The sequence below is a fragment of the Enoplosus armatus genome, chromosome 20 (assembly GCF_043641665.1).
Source record: "Enoplosus armatus isolate fEnoArm2 chromosome 20, fEnoArm2.hap1, whole genome shotgun sequence".
NCBI lineage: Eukaryota > Metazoa > Chordata > Actinopteri > Centrarchiformes > Enoplosidae > Enoplosus > Enoplosus armatus.
Window position 1 is genome coordinate 5,805,442 of NC_092199.1, and position 20,135 is coordinate 5,825,576.

General features: G+C 43.4%; 1 protein-coding gene across 3 annotated transcripts in view; it reads right to left on the minus strand.

Moving 5' to 3' along the window:
* Window positions 1-1,107: 1,107 nt before the first annotated feature.
* LOC139303165 (calcium/calmodulin-dependent protein kinase type II subunit gamma-like) overlaps window positions 1,108-20,135 on the minus strand; it is a 31,989-nt gene continuing 12,961 nt past the window's right edge. Inside the window, exons 6-23 of one of the 3 annotated variants that reach the window (XM_070926890.1) lie at window positions 19,506-19,578; window positions 18,007-18,109; window positions 17,454-17,537; window positions 17,080-17,174; window positions 16,202-16,324; window positions 15,917-16,000; window positions 14,962-15,004; window positions 14,121-14,183; window positions 11,367-11,407; window positions 10,521-10,604; window positions 8,740-8,784; window positions 8,567-8,612; window positions 8,264-8,344; window positions 5,665-5,805; window positions 4,019-4,094; window positions 3,749-3,843; window positions 2,730-2,966; window positions 1,108-2,024 (exon numbers count right to left, since the gene is read on the minus strand). In XM_070926890.1, coding sequence (XP_070782991.1) covers window positions 2,734-2,966; window positions 3,749-3,843; window positions 4,019-4,094; window positions 5,665-5,805; window positions 8,264-8,344; window positions 8,567-8,612; window positions 8,740-8,784; window positions 10,521-10,604; window positions 11,367-11,407; window positions 14,121-14,183; window positions 14,962-15,004; window positions 15,917-16,000; window positions 16,202-16,324; window positions 17,080-17,174; window positions 17,454-17,537; window positions 18,007-18,109; window positions 19,506-19,578 — 1,510 coding nt within the window. In that variant the 3' untranslated portion in view covers window positions 1,108-2,024; window positions 2,730-2,733. The remainder of the gene's footprint in view (window positions 2,025-2,729; window positions 2,967-3,748; window positions 3,844-4,018; window positions 4,095-5,664; window positions 5,806-8,263; window positions 8,345-8,566; window positions 8,613-8,739; window positions 8,785-10,520; window positions 10,605-11,366; window positions 11,408-14,120; window positions 14,184-14,961; window positions 15,005-15,916; window positions 16,001-16,201; window positions 16,325-17,079; window positions 17,175-17,453; window positions 17,538-18,006; window positions 18,110-19,505; window positions 19,579-20,135) is intronic. The other 2 variants (XM_070926891.1, XM_070926892.1) reach the window with 2 other exon arrangements.

The window sequence follows — 20,135 nt, forward strand, 5'->3', positions numbered from 1 at the left end:
GCGAGGGAGAGTGCAGAACTCCAGCTTGGCAGATCGGCAAATTACCAAACGACAAGTTAACAGCAACAGCGACGACAACAAAAAAACTCAAACCAGTAACACGGGAACAGGGAAACAACAGAGAGAGGTACAAATAAACATCTCAAGAGTAGGGACTCGTTGGTACACGGGGAGGAGGGGGGTGGGGGGTTGGGGGATATCAGGAGGGGGTTTAAGATACGACTGTCGCGGATGGATGGAGACAATTAAGCAGCACAGCAAGGGTGGCACCGTGGTCACACAGCAGTGGTGCAGATATGTTACAAAGCCTAAACACACCACCAGGCGTGTGTGTGTGCATATGATATGAAGAGACGGCTCACAGCATTGTGGGATCAGGAGTTAAGGATACTATGATGAAGGTCTTCATGTTTAAAAAGTCTTGTTGGACGCGCGGGGGAGGGGGTCAAACTGATTTTCAACCTGTTATTTCTTTTATTCCCCGTCTCCAGAAACAGTCTTACGGCCATGGGACTAGAGCTGGTAGTCCACATGAATGTGTGTGTGTGTGTGTGTGTTTTCATGTTTGTCGTGAATCATCAACAGCTACCAATATTTTAAGGAAGTACTTTAAAAGGAGGAGAATGAAAGCAAATTGAAAATGTTGCTCCTAAACTAGATGGGGGGGGGGTCACAGAGGTCATGGGTTGGTTCCCATGTTCAGATGCACAGGATGAGTGTCTCTTAGATACATGTACATATATTACACTTTTCTACATATATCTATACATACACTGTATTTACACAGTGATTATAAACAAACCAGGCCCTTGCAGAAAGCAGAGAAAAAGGAGGGAGGGTTAAGAGAGGGAATGGTTTAAGAGTGAGAATAAAAGGAGAGAGGCTGGGGAGGGGGTGAATGAGGGAGAGGCGGCGGGCAAACATGCAAAACGCAGACGCCTTTCCCGGCCCACGCTCTCCCTCCACTGCATACAGACACAACAGAACGTGTTAACACGCGCAGGTTAGCTTTAAACTTGCACAATAAAATCCCTCTTTTTAAAAATTCAGCTGCTTTTAAAAAAAGAAAAGAAAAAAAAAAAAAAAAAAAAAAAGGAGCCTTGAATATAGGATCAGTCAGACAAAAAACAAAACAAAACACAACAACAACAACAACAAAAGAAATGGCTCCGGTTCTTCACAGGAACGCAGAAGGGAACAGGACGCTAAAAACACAACAAAACATGTAACCTCAAATCAGACGCCCTGCCCACCCCAAAAATCCCACAACGACACGATTTTCCGTTCCGACGGAAAAAACAAACACACAAACGAAAACACATGAACACATAAAAAGCCTAAAGTTCTACACTTTGGTGCTTCATGTTTTTGATATCAAGTTTCTCTCGTCATCAAGTTCTCCGACTGAGCCGACTTGATTTTTCTTCCCCCTCTAGAATTCAGTTGGGGAAATTCTCCCTACATCTTTACATCAACGTCCGGGTCACGAGCAACAACACTTTCTACCCGGTAATCCCTAGAATGCCAAAAATGTTTCCAAAATCTCAGCTGCTAAACCTCACACTCCCTTCTGTTCCTCCCTTATTAGATAGTGAATATAAATGCTTGGTTGGGTTTTGGTGGTTTCTGGTACATCTAGTCATAATTTACACAGCATATTCATAACTCATACTCATAAACTGTCACAAGTTCAACTGTAAATCCTCTCCTCACGCAGGACGTCTCATCTCGCGCGGGCAGAAAAAAGATGGCTGCCAGGGGAGGGATAGAGGGCAAAGACGCGCCCTCCAATCAGGCGCCAGATGCATGCATCATCCCATGGGGGCGGTGTCTTGTGTTCAGCCGGCCCCCAGCAGGTCAAAGGGGGGACAGGATTGGTTGGTATCGTGGAGAGGGATGCGATCTCGCCCGGCCGGGCTCCTGGCACTAGCCAATCCACGCAGAGGACGTGCCTCTTAAACACGCTTGCTGAAAAAAACTGCCCCCCAAAACACACACTCCAGTAGACTGGAGGCTCAGGACCACTGGAGGGGGGCGGGGAGAGGATAGAAATTAATGTTTGTTTTGACAAGACGCTTCAGTGGTAGCAAGAATAACTCCAGTTCATTACCGGATCTTATTTTCATAGTTCTGTTCATTGTGTCTATCAGTAAAAACGTTTTATTATTATAATTAACTTCGTACTCAGTGAGTTCGTTGCTGAAATGTGGGAAAGATGCAGGACAATGCCAAAAAGAAGTCAGACGGGACAAGAAACACCAGCAGCCAGACGACCAGGCAAGTATTTTTTGCCTTTATAAGCAGCGTATAAAGCGTAGAAAGCTGACAGGAAATGTCACGAGAACGAGGGGGGACTTGACCCGGGAACGCTGCGATTACATGGCAGCTTCTTAAGCTCCAAGGCCAAACTTATTTAGAGGAGCAAGTGAAGGCGAACAGTAAAATTATTTCTCAAACCGTCCGTTGTAGACATCACAGACTTATTCACTCAATTGTAGTGATGCGGCCGTGTTCCCACTAAAACGTTATCATAACTGACAGAACTAATGGTATGAAACGTATGAAAATGAGACCCAAGTTGTAATAAACCAGAATCTTTCCTTTAAGACACAATTTGTGATTCAAAAGCCAGGAATTTTCAAATTCAACACATAGTGGCTTTAAAATGTGCTGCTTTTCTCCATTTGTGTGAAACTGTGTGTGTGTGCGTGTGTGTGTGTTGCGGGTACCTGATCACTGTAGTGGTGCAGCAGGCGCTCCTGAGCAGTGGAAGTGAACATTGAGCCACTTGCCATCGCGACGATGCCAAACCCTGGTCTCCTCTGATTGGCTGGAACGAGGGCGGCCCGTGGTGTCCACAAACTGTGTGAGCCGAATGTAGGCGATGCATGCGGCATCCTCGCCGATCAGGTGCACGTGTGGGTTGAGCAGGGTGGTGTGCACGGGCTTGCTGTTCTTGCTCAGTACTGGATAAAACAGAGACGGACAAAATGTTTCCTTAGATACCAGACTGTAACTGTTGTAACTGTAGTTTTGTTGCGTCTTTCTTGTATGTAAAGTGTTCTTGGGTTACATGAAAGATTCTTAAAATCAAATGTATAATTATTACTACAAACGATACCAGTTTAAACTGATGAGTCATTTAAAAATGCATGCACAAGTAATGGCTGCTCAAGCTAAAAAGGGAGAAATATAAATCACAAGGAAACCCACAAAGGGAAACTGCTGCACATCATTTGAAAGCTGATGTATTCAAATTCAAAACACTCAACTGTGTTTTGAGGAAAAAAGTAGAAAAAACTATACTGCCATGTCAAAGTTCAGTATCGAGCAGTAGAGCTGAAACAATTCGATTAATCAATTAGTCGATCAACAGGAAATGAATTGAACAATTTTGATGATCAATAAGTCATTTAAACAGTTGCTAGTTACAGCATTTCAAATGTGAAAATGTCCTGCTTTATGTTTAGAGTAAACTGAATATCTTTGGGTTTAGAGCTTTTGTTGTGACGTTTTATAAACCAAATGATAAATCAGCAAAGTTCACTGTAAGTGTGAAATTTACTACATCGGGACTTTTCAGATGCTGTTAGGAAAAAATGACAAATTTACTTCATAATTCCTCAAAACTGACCACACTTTCCGGTCATCTTCCTCCTATCTGAGACGAAGCTTCACCTCGCTGGTGTTGTAGGCAGATTAAAATAGACGAATGCATTGTGTGTGCGCTGTACAAGAGGAGACTCACAGTTTTCAAAGTAGAACTTGTGAAAGTCCATGCCCTCCACCAGGTTCCCCAGAGCCTCGGGTTCAAAAGAGGTGAGTCCAGGATCACAAATCCTCCTGAGGAGGTGCAATGAGGAAGAAAAGGAGACGGTGAGAAAGTAAGAGTGGGTGAAAATACAGAGACATTAGAGCAGAACAACTCTGAAGAAGGCTGTTAGAGCATCACATACATGTAACTTCCTGCAGAAAGCACAGACTCCCCAATTCATTCACTGCTTTTTATCATACTCACGTGTAGGCATCGAAATCTCCGTTGTTGATGGCTTCAATCAGCTGCTCCGTTATCTTGATGATCTCCTGTTTACGAGCTACAGACAGAGCGGGAGAGAGACAGACAGAGACAGATGGTAAATGGTGGGAAGCCAGTTGGAAGGTGAGACAACAATTAACTACGTGGTGGTTTTGCTTGATGACATTTTCTCTCATCACTTCAGCTCCTGCCTTCCTTCAGGCTCTCTCCCTCTGTGGCTACAGCTCGACGCTCCTCTTTAACCTCACCACTCGGTCCGAAGCAGTTTCCTAACGGCGGCTCGACCTCATCACTGTCTGTCGCTCTGCTTCTCACCTTCTGTGCGGCACAAAAACTGACTAAACGCTACTCTCTGCTGTGTGAGCACACGCTGCCACCGAAACAAAAACTACAAGTCCGCTTGTAAACAACATAAGATTAATTTGACAAAAACAAGACAAAACATGAAGCTGATAGGATTTATATTGTGTTATATTTACAGCTGCTTCTGAACACGTTTACTAATAAATAAATAAAACTAACAGGATTTTAATCACGTCAGTAGAGAAAATGTTTGTCCCACATTTCCGTCTCCCAGCAAACAAAACCACAGTTGTGCAAAATGACCTTTAAATGTTTATCAAAAACTGTTTATCAATATTAGTGAGTAGTATCCTGTTGCCTGAGAAGTGCCTGTAACCTTTCCACAAATTACACATACAATTTAAAACATCAATGAAACCACATCGACAAAAAGACAATCTTAACAAGGATGAAGCTGGTGATATTCTATATTTTTCATCTTTTTAACAAAATCCCAAGAAAAGACCAAAACCAACAATGAACTAATCCAAGAAACAAGTATTATCTGTGTAGCCAAAGCCTGTATTTTATTCCTCTGTGCCAAAAAGCTCCATTGTTGTTCAAAAAATATTAAAAACACCTCAATGAGCCACACTGCTGCAGAGGGTGACATGTTGTCCACTGAACATGGATACTGTAGGTTAAGTCCCACATACACCGTCCTGCTCTAAGTAGAGCACCAAATGTGTATTCATTCACGGCTGAAAGTAGTCCCAAACAAACGCACAATTTACTCCTGTTTCTGTAACGTTTGCTGAAAACTACAGTGTCCAGCTGTTTGAGGACATTACTTGGCCTTTAACATATATATCATATCTATGAGCTATTTTTAAAGATTTACGCCTTCTGTAAATTGGGCCACAGACGAGGTAGAGAAGTCAGAAAGTGACGAGAGACCGGCTAAAAGATTGTTGGTTGGTCTTCTGTTGGGACGTGTTGACCATAAGAAAAATATAGAATAACACCAATCTTATTCTTCTGCAAGTCATTTGGTAAAATTAAGCCATTTTTTTCTTTACTTGCCACTGTTTAAAAACCTGAACAATAACAGTCAAATCAACCGTTATTGGTCCGATAACGTGGAGTTATTTGTCTCATTTCGAGTCTTCAAATAGGAGAGAACCCACGAAAGAAGTAAAACCATCCCACCTAAGATTCTCAAGATTTAAACACCCGACTATGACTGCTTTCTTTATTCCTGAGATGCAAGCTTTTAGTGTGCAACAGCTACAGCGAGTAGACGGCAAAGGAAAGCTGAGGTCAGTTAGTCAAGACTGTGTTCTTACTCTGCTTAGTGTTGTTTATAGCAGCGACAGTGTTGCTCCCTAGCGGAGCGGCTGGCATGGAGGACTGTGAGAGCTCAGAGTCAGGGCAGGAGCTGTTGCCTGTGCTGTTCCATGCCATGCGCTTTACGTCATGCGGTGGAACTGAAACACACAACGGATGGTCAACAAACACAAACACGTGGATGGATGACATGGATGACAAGTATGACGGAAACGTACGTGTGATCATCCGCACACGCACACAACGTGCACACACAGATCATGCAGTAAAACTAAAATAAAGAGGCAAAACTGAACGAGAGACGAAGCTGGTTAGTGAGTGTTTAGCAAAATGAGTGAGAAACACTGCAGAGTTAGTGTGGGGGTTGTGACAGACATGCAGATGGGTAACATGAGGACAGGATGGCAGCTGGAAGCGAGATCAGTACAGCTCTGATTGTGATGTTGTGTGATGTGGAAGTCATTTAATTGCCTGCTCTGCTCACATCTACTCTCCTCTTAATGCTCGTATACATTAACAAAAGCCTCGTCCGATGAACAGCAGCACCCAGCAGAGAGGATCGAAGCCATTGTTTGTTATTAGCTCATGTTATGCCTGTGGGGACACTTAGCATGTTCAGGAAGGAGGGAGTGGACAGAGGAGACAGGAGAGGACTGAAGAGGAAGAGAGATCAGACTGTCCTGTAGTGCAGGAGCGTCTGACGAGAGCAGGAGGCGAGGACAAGAGGTCAGGAGACGACAGGAGAGATTAGAGTACAGAGGTGGGGGGGTGGGGATTTGTGAGAGAAAAGAGGCGAGATAACGATGTAGCGAAGGATGGCGTATTAGAGAGAAATGGAGAATAAAGATTAAAGAGAACATGACAGAGAATAAAGCATTAGAGTGGAGGAGAATGGAGGAGGAGAAAATGTGAGGACAAAGAGAGACCTGATGCTCTATGGTGTGCGTGGCTCCAGTAAAGTCAGACAGGCAGCAGGGCCTGTCAGACTGGGAGGCCGATTTAGGACGCCCAGCTGAAAGATAAGCAAGGCTTCCTCCAGCTGGAGCCGTCACATTAGGAGGAGAAGGGGGGATAGATGCAGTGATCACCAAGAAACACATTCTCTCTCTCTCTCTCTCGCTCTCTCACACTCACACACACATTTCAGGGTTCCCACAGTGGCCCTGATGAAAAATTCGCCAACTTTTTATTTCTTTATTTTTATGACTTTCCATAATTAGGTCAGAGTGCCTCTGTGACCTACAAAATTAGTCCTTGCTGGGTTTTTTTAAAAAAAAAGTTCTGAGCACAGTGAAGTTACGTCCAGGTAGTGATGCAGTGAGGCTGCACCAGGTAGTTAGGTGCAGTCTTACTCTTAAGAACTGAGCACACAATGTACAGTGTAATAGATATACACAGCAGGAAATGACCATCTGCAATTAGTGTGTAAAACTTATTCTCGTAATGCATCCCGCTTAAAGGAAAAGTCCGGTTTATTACAACTTGGGTCTTATTTTTGTAGTTTGGGCCTGTTAGTTATGATAACATTGCACTCAAAGTTATTGCCGAGATACACTGTGACATCGCTGTAGGACAACAGGGCAAAAAAAACCAAACCAGGCAATCATGATGTAAACTAGGGATTTATTGATCCCGATACTGACCTTATTAAGTAGATTGAGTGTCGAGGAACGTGACCGATCCACATTAAATACATTATTGACATTATTCCAACTACAGTAATAAATAAAATCTGAACTGGGACCCTGTTCTTGTTTTAAATAATCCAGGCTAACATGATCCTGTTTATTTTGGTCATGTTTTCTGGTTCTATCAGTCTTTTAACAGAGTTTATGTCTGACTTTTTAAGGGTTGGTTGTTTTTTCAAGGGTTTATTTTGTAATGTATTTTATCATATAAGTATACAAGTATTTAACTCATAATGGTTTCTCAACAATCTACGTGTTCTCATTTAAATCATAATACCTCTAAGAAAAGTAGTCACTTGTATCTAAAAATGGGTTTGTATATGAGGGTTTTCTCTAAAATGTTTCGGTCATGAACCAGCTAACTGTGAATAAGATTACTTTTAAACCAGCTTTGAAGAGCCAGATCATCAATATTCAAATCAAGCTAACTTGGTTACTCGTGTACAAAGAAAACAGCCCCGGGTGTTTGTTTAAAACTTGTCTGACTGTTTGTGTTTCTCCTCTGACTTGTTTTTAGAGACCTTCGAGTACAATGTTATTATTACCGATTGGAATGAAGACAATCCAAGTTGCAATTAACCTTTACATAAATCAAATCAAATCAATATTTAAAATCTATGATGTTCCCCGAGTTTTCCTTAAGAATTGTCTGGATTTCCATGAATGAAGTCTATAAAATTAAAAAACAAAGAAACATAGGGGGAAAAAAATATTCCACATTTTCCAAAACCAGTGGGAACCCTCAAAAAAAGCTTGGTGGATCAGAGTGAGGGAGCTCAAAGATGTAAGACGTCATTGCCAGTGACTACAAAAAGCCAGGGGGGGAGTGGGGGGAGGGGTGGGTGGGTGGGGGTGTTAGGTCCTTGCCAGTGGCGACCATATAGCTTCTGGTTGCCATGGATAAACTTACTGGCAGGTGAGCTTTGAGGTGAGGGCAGAAGTGGGGGCATCTCCTCTGTGGCGCTGCTCTGACTCAGCGCCGAACTGTCCGCTAGAACACACACACAAATTGCAGCCGGACACACAATAAATACATACATACATACACACACCACAGGCACACAGTCAAGAGTGTGAGAGACACGTGTCGTATCTCAGCACACCTGCCAGTCACTACAGTCAAATACACACACTTCACTAGATGGGAGACAGAGAAAGAGAGAGCGGATAAGAACAGGAAAAAGGGAATAAAACACTTGAGTACCTTTCCTACCTTTCATTTCCTCCTCGTCGTTGGTGGCGTTGCTCTCTGTTGATCCCTGGAGTGCAGAGAGACGAACAGAAAGATACTGAAATTAACACAGCCGGCTTCTCGTCCAATAGGCCCGAGAAGTGAAGCAGCCGGGTGAAGCTCGGGCTTTCAGACGGACAAAACACACATCTCACCTTGACTCCATCAGGAGGGTTGTGCACCACTGTGCTCTGAGATTCCTGTGATGCAGAACAGAACGGTTAGTCCAGCACATCATAATCCTGAACCAATGCCTCTCAACTGGCTTTAAACTGCGCACCATACTTAACCTCAGCCGTGGGGTCAAAACCGAACACAACATCTCCTTCCTAGTAGCTGGTTTGTCCTATAAATTGATATGGCTAGGATCGGGAGATGATTCAATATTATCGTTTAGGGCTACAACTAACAATTAAATGATAAAATAATTGGCAGATTAATTGTTGACATATTCAAACTGCTTGTTTGGTCTGACCAACTATCCAAAACCCAGAAGTATTCAAATTTACTATCACAGAAGATATCAAATAACGTTTGAGAAGCTGGAACCAGTTAATTCTTTTTGGCATTTTTGCTTAAAAAAAAACAAATGAATTGATTATCAAGATTGTTGCAAATTAAGTTCCTGTTGATAGACTTATTGACTTTAAGCTAAATTAATGAAATTATAACAAAAATGTGATTAAAAGCCAAAAGACGAGTCTTTTGTTTCACATGAAAATTACAATTAATACATTTTTGATCATTTCGTCTACAAAATGTAATGAAAATAGTGCAAAATCCCAATTTCTCTCAATTCCAGTTTCCCTGAATCCAAGGTGACATCTTCAAATGTCTTGTTTTATGCAAACCCCAAAATATTCAGTTTAAAATTATATAAAAACAGGGAGAAAAGCAGCCAATCCTCACATAAGAGAAGCAGCAACCTGAGAATAGATGGCATTTTTCCTCAAGTTAAACAGTTAATTGATAATGAAAATATCTGGTGGTCGATTGACTAATCAATTAATTGTTTTATCTGATGTAATACATAAAATTTATAAGTGATTTTGCCATAACATACAAAATCTATGGTTAAAATATTGTGATTATATTATATATTCTGATATTGATTTCAGCCTTATCTCCCAGGCCTACCCACGGCCTACTTTGGGGTCCTGCACCACCAGTTGAGAAGCACTACCTTACCGGACCAGACAGTGCATTATGCAACCATATCAGTACAAGATGTTATATGTAATGCATGCTAGTAAAAGCATCTTAAAATCACAACATGCTAGTACCGGATAAGAGCACAGCGATAAAAGTTAGGCAGTAAGCTAAGGATGTCGATGGGAACGTTAATGGTGACAAGATAAACAGGTGAGAACGATGTTTGGATGGCTAAAAAATTTGGATGAGTAAAGTAAGATGTTAGGATAGATGGTTGCAAGGCAGTGTTGACTTTAGCGAGAAAGTTAGGGGATATCTGGTTAAGCAGGTAGAAAAGCGACTAACACAGAGGCCATTACACGATGAGACTAAACTCTACTCAGACATCAGCACTCTCTAAACCAGGACTCAAGAGTTCTCTGTGCTGCCACTTTAGAGGCATATAACCCTAAAGACAAGTTCATGCTCCTCAGAAATCCAAAAGGTGCACATGTGCTGCCTGAGATTCAAAGTAATTGATCCAAAGCATGTTAAATAATTTCCAAAAAAAGTGTCTTTTCTGCTTTGATCAAGGAACACATGTGCACCTTGGGGGGGGGGGTAAAGATGGCCAGAGGATGGGAACTGCTGGGACAGGAAATGTTAACACCTCCTGGATGGTAGATGAAGGATGACAAGCAGTGACTATGACGATGGAGGATGACGGGCACAACGGGCTACTATGCAAATAATTGGGGGGGGGGGGTTAAGATGCGGGAACCGACACTGCGGCGGCCTACTGTACCATCTGGGCGTTGGTTGCCATGTTGGTGTCTTTCAGGGCATTGATGGCGCTCACTATACTGTTCTTACTGTTGTTGGTAGAAGGCTGGGACGAGAACGCAGACACTCAAAGTGAACACATACGTTACACACACGCACACCTACACACACAGATGCATTAGAATTACACGCCTTTTAGGAAATGGGGCTAATGTTGGTCGAGGCTCCCAGGCTGTTGAGAGCTATCAGGGTAAATGAGAGGGTGAGTGCCACAGAATGGCCTCTAGATCATCCTTTTTACTGCCTCACTAACTCTCTATGCCTCCGCCACTTAACTGCACAGAGAGACCCCTGGGGCAGAGGAGAAAGAGAGGGAGGCAGGAGGCAGGAGGAGGATGGGGGAGAGAGATGCTTAATAGCAGCAGAGAATGAGTGAGACTGCTCGGAAAAGAGAGCAGTAAACCTCCGACTGAGGCAGACTAAAAGGTGAAAGAACAAAACCAACATAGAAAAAGAATTGACTGATAATTTAAAAAGCTGCTAAACCGAGTTTCTCAACCTGTGGATGAGACTACAGGAGTTCTGGGATCTAAAAACAGGCCGCAGAAGGTTGAGAAACCCTGAGGTATAACATAATCCCCTGTAGATATGAACAGGAAATTAGCCAAAAACTAAAACTCTGAAAAATATCTTTTACTGTGTGAAAAATACATTGCTCGACATAATACAGGGAGGAGAAAGAGAGCTTGAGAGAGACACTGAGAGGTTCAGAAAAAGAAGAAAGTAAAAAGGGGTCAGCTTATAGAGGAGAGACAGGACACAATGTAGTCGAACAAAAGAGGGCAGAGAGGTGACGAGACAACCTTACCTTAGCAGAATCTGACTTCTTGTTGAGTAAACTTTTGCATGCTGTAAAAAATAAAAAATAAAAGGATAGAAAGAGAGAAACGGGTAGAAAATTGATCACCCATGTCAATCCATACAAGTCTTTTTCAACTTTTACAGAAATGCACAACTGGATCTACAATTTTTCGTATCTATGGAACCCCAATACCTGAGCCTTTATGTCAAAGTAAGTCTAGCACGATTTTAATGGATTTCTTGAGTATTTTTTTTTTGTTGCCTTGGCTGTACAAGTTGCTACACTCTGCAAAACCCATTCAGCATCATAATCCATTCATTGCCATCTGGGGATAAAAGAGAAACCTGAGAGCAAAGTAAACTTCCTCAATCCATTTCCTGTCTGGAAGACCCCAACAGATCTCAAAAGAGTGATGGTCAGACTCAAACAGCCGCCAGGACTGACTGTGATGAGCTGGGTTAATGTAAATCATTGATTTCCTTTAAGGGCCCCAGTCACTTTTCCTCTCTGTCTAGAGCTCTCAACTGTCTGTTGCTTCCCTTTCTCTCGTTTTTCTACTGACACACACGGGTTCCAAAAATCTTATCTTGTGTTTCTTACCTTCCAATAAGAAATGGGAGAGGGGAACGAGGGGGAGAGAGGGGAGGGTTGAAAGAGAGGGCTTAGTATTTCAATACAAGAGAATGGAGATAAGGGGCACAGCATTTACAGCAGCAAACAATATCAAGTGACAACTCATGCTCCTTAATCTTGGCTGTTGATATGCAGCTTCTATCTTGGCCTGGCCATGCAGCATCCAAAGAAAAGTAATATAAAAAAAAAAAAGAAGACAAGTTTCATTCCACAACTAAGGAAAGGAGAACATCTGCTCTTCATTTGGCGACATCTTCTACCAACAGCCATCAGGGTGCCACCACGTTCATACGCTCTCTAAATACGTCCTTCCCTGCTGCTCCTCAAGAGAATGATGACCAATTTCTCATGACAGGTTAGGTGAAGTCAAGATGACCCACAGTAGGAGCGCTGCACCACTCGAGCAACATACCAGGGAAGGACGGATCAGAAAGCATCTGAAGTTGTATCTCCCGGGAACATTTTACAGGATAAAACCACACAGGACACCCACATGCGAAAGGCAGCAAGGCAAACACCTTTCTAGAAACATATAGAAATGCTTCAAAAGCACACTTCTGTCACATTTTGCTATAATGTCATTAAAAAAAAAAAAAAAAAAAAATAGAACATCATGAGCAAACTGCCAAGCCTTGCCTCAGCCATACTCTACAGAGATGTGCAAGGAAGCAGTTATTGTAAAAAGTGCCAGGATCTGCAGTGATGAGTGACATCATCGGAGGACCAAAAGCCAAAAAATAAAATAAGATAAAATAAAATAAATTGACGATTAAAAAAGGAGGAGGTTGAGGAGTCCCATCTGGAGTGATGATGTCACACATGATATTCACAAAAACTTACAAAACAGGCAACTTGGTCCAGTCTCAGTGAGGAAGCCCGCATTCGGAGGGCTCTAGCTGACAATCAAACCACCACAAACACCCCGATTCTCAGCGCATCAATCACACATTCCAGGAGTAACACCCGCTCCCCATAGGTTTCTCCACTGAGGTCATCTCCTCTTTCACATTTTACCTTTACCCTACCTACTCACAGATCCTTGTTGCCTAAGGAGATAGTTTTTTCTACACTGTAGAGCAAAGAGGATTCTCTCGTCTGAGAAGGTGACAGAAAATCCAGTCTGCTCTACACTGTCTGTTTCTAATGTACTCAATCCATGGAGCCACCATCGGAATCGCCGACCTTCACCACCCGCCCCAAACTGGCAGGATGAGAGCACAGCCTGGTTTTAGTACTTTCAAAACAAAAGGAATCCGTCCCTCCGTTCGTGGTGAAATAAGTGATGTAATGTGTCACTGGGTATTTGGCAGGTTTGCTGCCATGTTGGCTTGTGGCATTCCTTTGAGGAGGCACGGAGACTTTTTTTGAAAGTACTAAAACAGACCTCAGGAGGGGGAGATGAGACATGGGATGCCTTTAACCTCAAGGGATTCATCAGGAAGGCTGCTCAACGGTGATGGTTTCAACAGTTGACTCCGGTAGCAGCACCAAAGGCAGCACTCCCATCCGTCTCAGTCTAAACCTCTCCCCCAGCTCCTCAACATCCGCCTTTCCCCTCCCCTCCCACCAGACCCAGGTCGGACGATGGCAGCACGCCAACCCAGCTCTTGCCGGCCCCCTGCAGTGTCAGTTCCCGCCCCCAGGATACAGGCCCCTCCTCATCCCCTGCCCCAGTCCGCTCCTGAGCACAGGAGCGTATGGGGTCAGCTGGAAGTCAGGATGGAGCTTGCTAGAAGTAATGACATAACTAATTTGGGAGATGAAATGGGGGGGGTTATAATGTTATAATGGGGGGGGTCTAGGCTGAGTGGTGGTGAGGTGTAAATGTAAAAAGCACTTTGGAGTGCAGGTTGAACTGAATCAATTACCCTTAAGTGATGCTGATGTACATGACTGTGTGCATAAAATGTGATATCTTTGCATTACAGCAAAGACAACACACACACGTAAGACCCTAAATGAACAAAATCTGGGTGAGTATACACGTGTGTGTGAATGTTGATAAAGATGCTGGCAGAGGCTGCATGCAGGAGTTTGAGGGTGGTAATGGGGTCCCACTCTGTACTATAAACCAAAGAAGTAACTGTGTGTGGAGAGGAGGTGGATGGGCGTGTCTCTGGGACGTACCTTCCTGAGCCAGTGAGGCCGTGGAGGAGGCGGCAGCAGCAGAGTTGGTATGCTGCCGGCCCACTATTGGACAGAAATGCTACAGTTGGGAGGGGCTGTACAAATTAGGCAGGTCTATCTCACGCCGTTCAATCATGGGCCTAGAAAGCTACAGGGCGTGCTGGCTGCAGCCCAGACACATCACAAGATTTGATAGAAATGGGCTAAAGCAAAGACGTGCACCCCTGTGGTTCCCTAGGCCCAGGGTTGAAATCATTAGCCATCGACTGACCAATTACTTAAGAGGCTGAGAACAAGGCTTCAACAAAAACACTCTCAGTCGACTGAGATTAAAACACAGAATCTTAGCAGCCACCCCCCTCCCCCCCAACATAAAAGTCTAGGCTTCCCTCTCTCATACATGCAAACGCTCCATGGGCAGCAGAAAAGAGGGACACACTCATACAAACACACACAAACACCCACACACAAACACACAGGGAGAAATACATTAGCATGGACAAGGACGTAACTGGCGCCCACATATAATCTGGTACATGACAGAATATCACATTTTAGCCTGCTCACATTATCAGGATACAATGCACTCATAATAATCCATCATTATCAATACATTATCTCTACTGTGACTTGAAGGAATAAAATCAGATTTAACGTTGTAAGCAAGCAAACTCTTGTGCACACACAAAAACATATTGTTATTTTGAGAATGAGTGGGTGAGTGTGTGCGTGTGTGTGTGGTGAGGGGGTTAAAAGAGGTGCAGAGGACTCTATCCACTCTCCTTCCTCCTCTCCCTCTGCATGTGCTGCGTGGGAGGCTGAGGGCGAAGTGCACACCCACCTGAGAAGTTTCTGGACACCAGCATGGTGGTGAGAATGGCTCCCTGGAGGAGAAGAGAGAAGTGAAGGAGGTATAATGAGTGCAAGGAGTTTTATTTAACAAGATTTCAGTTTTTGTTTTTTTTTTCTTCTGGACTCGCTGCTCTGCCTTCTTCACAGTGCAATTCTTTTAAACTGCTAAAAATCCAGTCAAGGCTGACGGTTTGTTTGTTCTCTGTCAAACAGTATCTAATTATTAAAAACATTGTATGCATTGTGGTGGGGAGGTGCACCATTAACTGTAAGTCTTCACATCTCCAAGTCCCACAACACATTCTTCTATGCAAATGAATTTAAATGATGTGGAGGGAAAAAAGAACAACTTCTACTTGATCCATTCGTTTGCATTTATGGCTGTGAATGCAAACTACAGCTGGGTATCGTTTGGTATCGTATCAGCAGCAGCACTGACACATTACAAAGTTTCTATGCTCATACTAAAGTAATATCTTTTTTTGATACCTTATTTTGAGAAGTATAAATATATTCTTCTATTCTATAACCCCACTTTTTTCATTTAACAAAAGAAGTCAAGGTCATTTAAGAAATTAAGCTGAATAAAACAGTCTAAAATTGGTAAAAATGTATTCATTTAAATCAGGAATTAACAGATTTGAAGAACTGACCAGACATTCAACGCCAGCTTTTAGTACTAATACTATTACTACTATACTCAACACTACAGTACCATAAAAGGTATTGTGTTTCGATACCCAGCCCTTTCTCCACAATTTTTATCTATATAAAAGAGATCAGTGCAGCTGTTTATGTTCAACACGATCATAAAAGAGATGAATAGGATAAGTAGGGAGACAATATATATATATATATTATCTATATGACAAAGGGAAGGTTTAACAAAATTAGTGGGATGTCTAAAAACAGAAAGGTGGTAAATCAAACTTTAGGATGAGTACCTTGAGTTTTCGGCGAGCATTAAACTTGCGAAGACACTCGACAGTTTCCTGTCTGTGCATCATGGAGGCCACTGTAGAACGGTGCTGCAGGAGGACAAAACAAAGAATTAAACACAGTACAAACTCTCTGTGTTTGTGTCAATCTATTTGCACAGAATTATAGTTATTTGAAGGCTTCTCTAGGTAGCGTTGTGTGAGTATGTTTTATGTCCAGATGTCCAGCACAGCTATTTGTACCATCCAATAATTCTCTCAGGTGGGTTAGGTGAGTGAGTGAGTACTTACGCAGACCCAAGGGTGTTTGAGGGCCTGTTCGGCAGTGATTCTCTTGGCTGGGTTGATGGTCAACATCTGGTTGATCAGGTTCTTTGCTTCTGGAGTCACTGTGTCCCACTCTGGGGAGGGGAACTGACAAAAATGGAGAAACAAGTAGGTGTGGAAGTGGTAGATGGAAAGGAGGGAAGTAAAACGGATTGGAAACAATACAGTGTTTCCTGAAGGACTGATTAGGAGTCTGCTTCCGCATGTTTCTGCTTAATCCACACCATCTGGGCACCAGGTCTTGAGTTAATTTGTCAAAATTAGGCTGACATGAGAACAAAACTGCAACTTTTCTTTGTGGATTAACAGAAAACATGCTTCTGTTCCAGCTCATTAAATATTTTTTTTATTCAGAGTAAATTCCCTACAAACAGGCTGCCTGAGACTTCCCCAGTCTCTCTGGAAACTGCAATGTGACTTAATTATCCAGAGACTGAGAAAGAAGGATACCCCTTCTCTGATTCTCTGTCTCTCTCACATAGTCTCTCTTTCACACACACACAGACACAGACACACACACCCTCTGCAATGCGTCAGGGAGGCCCTGATAGGATCAATAGCTTTGGACCAGCTCTCAATTGGACACTATTAAACATTCAAAAACTGCTTAGCAAACCCCTGCACTGCACCCTTCACACTCTCTCACTCTCTCACTCTCTCACTCTCTCACTCTCTCACTCTCTCACACACACACACACACACACACACACACACACACACACACACACACACACACACACACACACACACACACACACACACACACACACACACACACACACACACACACACACACACACACACACACACACACACACACACACACACACACACACACTTACATCATATGCCCCAGCTTTGATCTGCTGATAGAGTTTGTGTTGATCTTCATCCCAGAATGGAGGATATCCCACTAACAAGATATAGAGAATAACACCTGACAGAAAATGAAGTGGGAAAAAGAGATTGAGGAAGAGGTCATGTTACAATACAGAGAGACACTTAACCTAAGACTACATTATTCTTTTCTCTGCCATGGGTTGCAGGTTTTTAGTTTTATTATCAACCATTCACATTTTCAAAAAGAAATCTACCTCCAAATAGTATTTCGTAAGTTAATCTGACTAAAGAAAAAAACATGTCTGTTATCCACCACTGCAAAGTAACAAGTTGATTGCAACAGGTTTATTGCCCAAACGTGAGGCTTAAGACTCACCACAAGCCCATATGTCCACAGGCTTGCCGTAGGGGTCCTTCCTCAGGACTTCAGGGGAGAGATAGCCAGGGGTGCCCGCAAACCCTGCCCGACAGACAAACCAGAGGACACAATTAACTGATGCCTTTTATTAAAAATTCTGATGAAGGCTATTCTTGTGCAGTTATGTGAATGGTTCACATGATATTGACCTGTTGGACTCCACTGCAAGACCAGATTATGACAGCGTAGAGTCACAAGCAAATACCCGTTAATCATCTCGTCCCCGCCGGAGAGTCAGCCAAATGCTAGCAGCTCGGCTGTTAGCCAAGACACAATGGCCTAAGCATGAACTGGAGAGTGTCTGTGAGCCTCTTAAGCAACGCTCGCACAAATATTCTTTGGCTTCCAAGTGGACAGACGGATGTGCATCTATACAGACCTACTGTATGAATGAGCTGAGCAGTGATTCGTATGTTTCAGCATTGAGTGCTTAACATCCAAATAGAATAACAGATCAGGTAGCGGGTCCAACACATTTGATGTGTGTGTGTCACTGTTTATGTTTGCTTACCAAACCAAGCCTGCTGGTCTCCCTGCACTTCAATAGCAAGGCCAAAGTCTGCCAGCTTCACTGCAGCTCCCTTCATCTTACTGGCCAACAACAGGTTCTCAGGCTGACACACACACACGGTGAAGCAGAATGTAGGACAAGAGATCAAGACAGTGAGAGACAGATAGTGACAGGCACTCTTCAGTAAAGCTCTTTCTTAGAAATATTCATATTTGATGTATTCGGCACAGCTCGTGTGGGGGTGGGGTAAAGGTGTGAGAAAGCGCTGGAAAGACGGCGGATGTAGAAAGAGGATGGGTGGTTGAGAATCTCCACAACGCCTTATATGGGCATGGGTTCGTAGCCATAGAAACCACTCGGGAGTCATTTAGGCAGCGCTGCAGACTGCATGCTAAATGGAAAGTGTACTTAGCGAGAGGCAGCGTGTGTGGCAGCGTTCTAAATGGCCGTTGTTTGGGCAGTAGGACATAAATGGCCGCAGTAAAAGCCCACTCAGGATAAAAGGCCAACAAATCAGACAGGCAGCGCTCGAGGTAATAGCGTTATTCTCCGACACAGAGCGTACACACACACACACACACACACACACACACACACACACACACACACACACACACACACACACACACACACACACACACACACACACACACACACACACACACACACACACACACACACACACACACACACACACACACACACACACACACACACACACACACACAAAAGCCGCCCACACATGTCTGAGACATCCATTGAAGTGTTTTTTTCTGCACCTTTGCGGTCTCTGCTTGAAAAGGTACAATTCAATACATATTATTATTGTCCTTCCTACCAGGATTATCATCATCATCATCATCATCTTAAACTGGGTTAAGTAGAAAACTGGAGGTGACAGAGACGTTCTCTTCCTCTACTCTTTGCATCTGAGCCTATCAGCATTTTAGGACGATTCAAGGCCCTCCCCCGCTGCTCCATGGGTGGTGTGATGTCACATGGGTTGTCCTGGCAACTCACAAGGTTTATCTATGCCTTCACCTCCTCTCTCATGATAGACCCCCTTCACAACAAGTGCGTGTGTCTGTGTGTGTGTTCATGTGCGTATGCGCTGTTTGAATCTTTTCCTTGCCATAGGTGAGAGACCCACCCCTCCACCTCCATGTGACCATGACTCACCATCTCTGTGCTCAACATGAACACACACACACACACACACGCACGCACGCACGCACGCACGCACGCACGCACGCACGCACGCACGCACGCACGCACGCACGCACGCACGCACGCACGCACGCACGCACGCACGCACGCACATGCACACAGACAGACAGACAGACGGGAGAGGGACGCAGGGAAAAAATAAAAAAGGGATAAAGGCAGAAACGCAGAGAGGGAGAGAGAGAGAAAGATAGAGCGCCATCTGTGTGTTGCCATGGCCACGAGCAGAGGTGTGTGTGAGTGTGTGGTTGTCACGGCAACGGGCAGCCACTCACCTTGAGGTCTCTGTGCACAATATCATGCTGGTGGATATGATTGACACTCTCCAAGATCTGACTAATGCAGTGGCTACAGAGAGAAGAAGAGGGGATGGACAGAGTGAAGGGTGTGTCAGTCACTGCCCTTCATTACAAAAAACAAAACATCCATCATATATACTCCACATGATGTGTCAGTGTGTCTTCTTAACGCCTGGTGGATTACGGTGTGGTTATAAAACTGACGTCATTCTCATTCACCATACTATTAATAACGTAACTGAAACTGTTGTACATTTGTAAAAGGTTGAATTGACCAAACGCTGTCTGAATTGCTGAGGTGACTGAAATATGAACTTGTTGAAAGTGTGAAAAAATAAAACCTTTTAAAAACGTAGGACATAGAGCTTATTAATTACTCCATCAACAGAAAATTAACTGGCAACTACTAATAGTTGTTTATCTGTTGCCAAACAGGACCTCATCGCAGCCTCTAGAATGTGAGGATTTGCTGATTTCTGCTGTTTTAAATCATTTTAAATTGAATTTCTTTGGGTTTGTGACTGTTGGTCGGACAAAAAAAGGCTCGGGAAGAAGTCACTGTGGGCTTTGGGAAATTGTGATTTCTGACATTTTATAGCTCAAGTG